The sequence below is a fragment of the Pteropus medius genome, unplaced genomic scaffold, assembly GCF_902729225.1.
Source record: "Pteropus medius unplaced genomic scaffold, Ma_sr-lr_union100, whole genome shotgun sequence".
Classification (NCBI taxonomy): domain Eukaryota; kingdom Metazoa; phylum Chordata; class Mammalia; order Chiroptera; family Pteropodidae; genus Pteropus; species Pteropus medius.
This window is the reverse complement of record NW_024352784.1, coordinates 1,869,682-1,876,755: the sequence shown is the minus strand read 5'-3', so window position 1 is coordinate 1,876,755 and position 7,074 is coordinate 1,869,682. Positions and strand designations below refer to the sequence as shown.

At 37.4% G+C, this 7,074-nt stretch overlaps 1 protein-coding gene across 1 annotated transcript; it reads right to left on the bottom strand.

Annotated features, from left to right (window-relative positions):
- Positions 1-268: 268 nt before the first annotated feature.
- On the bottom strand, positions 269-1,222 carry OR52R1 (olfactory receptor family 52 subfamily R member 1). The gene has a single exon (XM_039847799.1). It carries the CDS (start codon positions 1,211-1,213, stop codon positions 269-271), a length of 945 nt encoding a protein of 314 aa, XP_039703733.1. The 5' UTR covers positions 1,214-1,222.
- Between the last annotated feature and the right edge of the window lie 5,852 nt (positions 1,223-7,074).

Genomic DNA, 7,074 nt, shown 5'->3' with positions numbered 1-7,074 from the left:
ATTTGATAGGTCAACATATTTTTTACTGTTTTCTCGTGATGAAGAACATAGGTCAATTCGGCATTTATTATTAATTGCATTTCTCGAAGAGCTCTTCTCCTGGGTGTCTTGAAAATAGTTTCTTTTGCTTCTGGAGGGTCGTTGACCTTTGGGCTAGTTGTTCACAGAGATGACTTAGTGACAATATGTGATGGCCTGGAAAACTTTTTTCATTTATGTCCTAGATCAGTGAGACAATTGGAGTGGCTGTCATTCTGTGCCCCTTGGCTCAAGAGTCTTTTCCACAACACCCTTGAATAACCCTGTCCCTGATTTGTTTGGTTCTAACTCCATAGATGATGGGGTTGAGCATGGGAGGCACTAGTAGATAGAGATTAGCTAACATGATGTGTACCACTCTGGGCACATGATGCCCAAAACGGTGGGTGAGGAAAGTAAAGAGGGCTGGGATATAAAAAGCCAAGATGACACAGATATGGGAAGCACATGTGCCAAAAGCCTTGAGTCGGGCTTCACCAGAGGGCAACCCCAGCACAGTTCTCATGATCATCATATAAGATATACTAATGACAATCATATCAAAGCCAACTACAGAGAAGGCCACGAAGAGTCCGTATGCACGATTTATTCTAGTATCAGCACACACCAACTTCAGCACAGCCATGTGCTCACAGTATGACTGAGGAATAACCCGGTTTGGGCAGAAGGGCATCCTGGAGACCATAAAGCAGAAGGGGCTCACCCATAGCAGCCCTCTCAACATCACAACTGCCCCCAGTGTCCCCACTACAGATGGGGTCAGGACACTAGAGTGGCGGAGTGGGAAGCAGATAGCCACATAACGGTCCAAGGCCATAGTCATGAGCACCCCAGACTCCACAGAAGAAAAAGCATGGATGAAGAACACCTGGATGAGGCAGGCATGGTATTCAATCTTGTGAGCATGAAACCAGAAAATAGCCAGCATTTTAGGTTGGGTGGAAGAGGACAAGACCAGGTCAGTGATAGCCAGCATGGCCAGAAAGAGGTACATGGGCTCATGCAGTGTGTGGTCAGTTTTAATTATGTGAAGGACAGTAATATTGCCTACTATAGCCATGACATACATGGCACAAAATGGAAAAGCAATCCAAAACTGGGAATTCTCGAGTCCTGGGATCCCAAGCAGGATGAAAGACACAGGCTGAGAAGAGCTGTTACCTGAAGTCAACATCACGGGATGGTTAATGTGTTCTCCACTGGCAAGTAATCTATTCTCTGCAGGTGATAACAATCAAATAAATCATTATTATTATTTATAATCTTTTGGAAGAAGCAATTAAATAATTAGGTGAGTGGGTTTAATGATAAGCTGGAACAATTTAAACTGTTTTAATAAGTAAAAATTTGCTAGTAAAGTGATGCTACTCTTTATTCATATTTATGCCACTCGAAATGGAGTCAGAACATACTAGCTATAAGTATACTTTTTAAAATAAATAATGTCAAATAATTTATTTGACAAATAATGTCATAGTAGTTCTTAACCTTTTATTCTTTAAAACTAACAACTGATTTGTTTAACCTTTCCCTTAGGTTCTTTTCATCTCTCTGTTTAAGCCACTTGGGCAACTTTTCAGGGTAGGAAGCCAATTGAAAAACACCTGGTTTAAAGGTCCATAAGAATGTATATAGAGATGTTGAGTTAGTTTTGACTTATGACAGGTCTGAAGTGGGAGATGGGAGCCCTTGATAGGTTTCTCTCTTTCCTCTTTTGCTACTGTCCCATGGAATTTGGAGCCCTCACTATCAGCAATTTTCTTATTTTTTTTTTCTCTCAGACTTATGAACTCAACATATGCAGAGTCTAGGCTAAAAATCCTGGGGACTTAACCAATCCTCGGTCATTTTTGTTCAGTGTGAGGTTTACAATAGTATTCCTGAGGGGAAGCACATGTTATCAGCTTGCATCTAGGTCAAAGGATATAAATATGCACTGCCTAATGAGTAGAAAAAGAAATAGTGATATAATTTCTCTTCTTGCCTAACATTCCTTCCTCCTTATCCTGATTTTAAATATGCTCCCTTCCCCATCCTCCATGGGCTAGAACTCTTGTAAGCATAGTGCATACTAAAAGATGAAATTAAGTCATCTTTTTTCAAGTATAACACATTGAACTTCGGATTCAATTTTTCTGTTCCCCCAAATAAAATCGAACTTGTGAGAACTTGGCATAGCTTTTGGTGCAGAAAATATGGTTACCAGAACTATATTCTCACACTAGTGGAGCTCAGCTTTTATCTGTGAGTATGGGTTCAATCCAGCTTTGGTACCCATTGACTCTGTGGGGGCCTCAATTATTCCACTCATTATGTGGAAATAGTTATGTCCATCAGTTCAATCATGTTGCTCAAGCCTGAAGGTATGAAAGATAAAATGGGCTGAGATCTTGCTAAGATATAGCGTCCGGGATATTTAGATTCTGTTTTCTCACTTTGGGGGTACCTATAAGTAAAGCATAGAACAACAATGCTGGAGCATGGTGGGGCTCAAATCTAACCTCCTTCATAGAGACATTGTATATGCAAGTGGCTCTTCCATTTTTCTTGTGTTTCCCTGGAATACACAGTATGAGCAGTGACTCTTCTCCCCTTCTCAGAAGGAAGCTCAGCAGTCATATCTCTCTGGACCTGGAACCCCCAGTGAGTCAGGACATTCTGCACAGCACACACCTTGCCTTCCAGCTTCTTGAAATCTCTGTGAGTCCTGTTGCTCTCTGTGAAGGGCAGAGATGACTGGAGCATGGGAATTACTCACTGTGAGCTCTTCTTTATCTCTGGGAAAGATCATAAGCAGCTCTAACTGGCTTCTGGGATTCAGTTTTCAGTAAAGACCTCACATTACGGCTTATTTAAAGGTCTATTAAAGTCTAGCCTTCCCTTTCCCCCAAACATTAGTTCTCTCCCTCCTCCTAAGCCCCACTGCTTCATACTTACACTGGTTTCCTCTGAGACTGGAGATTAAAGCTGAAAGCATTAACCCTTAACTTTCTTCTTTCCTCTATATGTACAAGTACAAAAGCAGAGTATTTTAATGCATGTATGAGAAGATGTGTTGTTGAGATTATACGAGTGTGAGCTTATCTGTATATGTGTAATTTTTGTTAGAGTATATATATTTATAATTAAAGGGATATTTTGTGCAATGTGAAAGTGTGTTGATATGTCATGCATGTTGATGTGTGTATCTGAGAGATAATAAATATGCATGTAAGGGACTGGATGTGTGTGAAAATGAATGATAATTTAAGTATACATACTTAGTGTGATAGTGTGATAGTGGCTTTGTGAGAGCAAGGCCACTGAATACACATGCTTTGTGAAGGTGTTTGCTAATCTACAAACCTGATAATGTGAGATTATACATTATTGTGTATACAGATGAGTATGTACATGTAGGTTTGATGAGGGTGCTCACAATCTATTGGTGCTTTACTGTTTTCCAAGTTAACTATGGTTCTGAGGCCTCCCACTTCTGAGCGAGTGATTATCTGCAGGACTTCCGGATGCCTTGGGTCTTGCTTTAGTTATTTTTGAGAATTTGTGAGGCTAGAAGGCCCTCCCCCCTCAGCCTGAATAGTTAAAGCCTACATAGAGCTTCTTCTCTCTCAGTTCCTCCATAGGATTCTGCTGGTAATCTCTTATTAATTTTTTCTCACCATCTTCTGACGTATAAAATGTCAGATGAAGCATTTTAAAACAGAAAGCAAAAATTTATTTGCAAAGAATGCAAAGCAGTCATACTTTGGAAGCTATGCCTCACAAAATACAAAACCATACATATAATTATAGGGGAACAAATCACACAAAAAATTACCAAGGTTATCAGGTTTACATTAATGTGTTTACGGTATATTGTGATCATCATCTTTACAAAGGTTATGATATATGTTCACACTTCAGCATAACAAAAATCAGGATACAACTGTTTTTGTTAGGGAGTCCAGGTTTACAGAAAATATTCAAGGGTTTATTATTTTGGAGATCAGGCTGACATTATAATTTTTCATTTATTTCAAGTTGCAAATTGTTTTTCTTTAGCTATTTCTTTTCATTGTCATACATGAATCACTTAGTATAATGAAAGTAGAAGAAATTGTCAGGTTCTTTTTCTTCTTCTTCTTCTTCTTCTTCTTCTTCTTCTTCTTCTTCTTCTTCTTTTTTTTTTCCCTAGAGAACATTTTCTCTCTAAACAGAATGTGACACCTAGGAATAAGACCTGAGTTTTTTCATCCCTTGACTCTTCCACAGTTCCAAAAGCCATGGTGGCTCCAAGCAGACATGACATTTGTGGAAGTCACTTATTAGGCCAAACACACTACTTTTCAAGTTTAGTTGGCTATGGCTTGCTGAAAGAAATATATAGTAGAATATTTAGTCTTTCCTTGACCGACCTCTTAAAGACCCCTCATCGTCTGCGTAGTTCAAAAAACTAGTACCTCCACAGGATTCAGAAAGGCATTAGGTGTTGAATTGCATTCTTACTAAATTCATATGTTGAAGTTTTAACCTCCAGTACCTCAGAATACAGCTTTGTCTGAAAATAGGGTCATTGAAGATGTAATTAGTTAAGATGAAATCACACTGGAGTAGGGCGGGCCCCACACCAAAATGGAGTCCTTTTAAAAGGGGAATATTTGTTCACAGAGACCTATAAACAGGGAAAATATCATGTGGATGGGAAAACAGAAATCAAGATGATTTGTCTAGAAGCCAAAGTTTCTGGCAAACCATCAGAAGCTAGGAGAGAGGCTTGGAATAGATTCTCCTTCATAGCTAATGAAAGGAACCAATACTGTTGATATTTCAATCTTGAACTTCTAAGATCCAGAACTAGGGCATGTCAAAAGAACTCAAAAAGAGTCTGGGGGTTTTGGCTAGAAATAGATAATAAAGGTTTATTTAAAGGCCTTGGAGTTTGCAAATTGGTAGAATTTATTGGTGAAGCCATTTGGTCCTGGACTTTTACTTTTTGGTAGGTTTTTGATGATTGTTTCAATTTCCATACTGCTGATTGGTCTATTTAGATTTTCCAGATCTTCTTGATTCAGACTAGGAAGACTGTATTTTTCTAAGTACTGGTCCATTTCTTCTAGGTTATTAAATTTGGTATTATATACTTTTTCATAGTATTCTTGCATGATCCTTTGTATTTCTGTAATGTCAGTTGTAATATCCTCGCTTTCATTCTTGATTTTGTTTTTGTCTTTTCTCTTTTTTCTTTAGTGTGTCTATCCAGGGGTTTGTAAATTTTATTTAACCTTCTCAAAGAACCAGGTTTGTTGTATTTATTTTTTCTGTTGTTTTTTTTTTCCAATTTCATTTATTTCTGCTCTAATTTTGATTGTTTCTTCTGACTTTAGGCCTCATTTGTTCTTCTTTTTCTAGTTTTTTAAGATGAAGTATAAGGTTGTTTATTCGGAGATAAGCTTGTAATGATAAGAACTTTCCTCTTATGACTGCTTTTGCTGTGTCCCAAAAGTTTTGATTTGTTGTACTATCGTTATCATTCGTTTCTATGTATCTTTTGATCTCTCTTTTTATTTCTTCCCTGATCCAGTTATTCTTCAGTAGCATTTTGTTTAACCTCCATGTATTTGTGGTTCTTCCTGATTTCTTTTTGCATGTGATCTCTAATTTCAGACCATTATGATCAGAGAATATGGTTGGTATGATTTCAACTCTTTTATATTTGTTGAGGCTATCTCTGTGTCCCAGTACCTGGTCGATTCTTGAGAATGCTCCATGTGCACTAGAGAAGAATGTATAAGCAGCTGTTTTGGAATAGAAGGTTCTGTAAATGTCAATTATGTCCAGTTGGTCTAACGTATCATTTAAGGATGTTATTTCCTTCTTGATTTTCTGTTTGGATGATCTGTCCATATCCGACAGTGGGGTATTTAAGTCCCCTACTACAATAGTGTTTTGGTCTGTTTCTCCCTTTAGTTCTGTTAGTAATTGCTTTACATATTTCGGGACTTCCTGACTGGGAACATAGATATTAAGAAGTGTTATGTCTTCTTGGTGTATGATTCTCTTCATCATTATGAAGTGTCCCTCAGTATCTTTCTTTACTTTTTTTATTTTGAAGTCTATTTCATTTGATATTAGTTTCATGAATCCCGCTTTTCTCTGAATGCCATTTGCTCGAAATATCATTTTCCATCCTTTCCTTTTGAGTCTATATTTGTCTTTGGAGCTGAGATGTGTCTCCTGGAGGCAGCATATGGTTGGGTTTTGTTTTTTTGATCTATTCTGCAACTCTGTGCCTTTTTATTGGTGAATTCAGTCCATTTACATTTACAGTGATTATTGAAATAAGAGGTCTTTTTATAGGCATTTTATCTTTTGCTTTCTGGTAACTCAGTGTTTCCATTGCTTCCTTGTCCTTGTGTTTCTGTTTTCTTTATGTTGGTTGGCTTTTGTGGGTTTTCCCTCTGGTTCTTCTTGTTTTATGTTATATACTTCAGTTCTGAATCTTTGCTGTGTGGTTACCATTATGAATATGAAAAGGATAGTTATATATATATAGTCATCCATTTTCTTCTTCATATGCCTTATCTCCTTTCCCCTTTATGAATTTAGATCTTTGAATCCCCGCCTTTTCAATCATTGTTATCTCATTTTGTTTCTATGTATGCTGAACATTCATTACTATCTTGCTATAGCAATTCTCTTCTTATTATTTAAGCTTATAATGCCCTGTTCTTAGTAAAGTTTGCACTCCTCTGCTTCTATTTGCCTAATAGGCAATTTACTCCTAATTATGTATTTTTTTAAAAATTTTGTTTAAATGAGCTGACATCTTTCAATATTTCCTGTAGCGCAGGCGTCGTAGTGGAGAATTCCTTCAATTTTTGTATGTCTGGAAAGGTCTTAATTTCTCCTTCATATCTAGAGGAGAGCTTAACTGGATACATTATTCTTGGCTGGTAGTTCCTTTCACTTAATAGTTTAAATATTGATTCCATTCCTTTCTGGCTTGTAAGGTTTGTGCTGAGAAGTCTGACAATAATCTAATGGGTTTTCCTTTAT

What these genes read in the sequence shown, in the direction of transcription:
- OR52R1 (XM_039847799.1), bottom strand. Translation starts at nt 1,213, where the DNA reads ATGTTGACTTCAGGTAACAGCTCTTCTCAGCCTGTGTCTTTCATCCTG.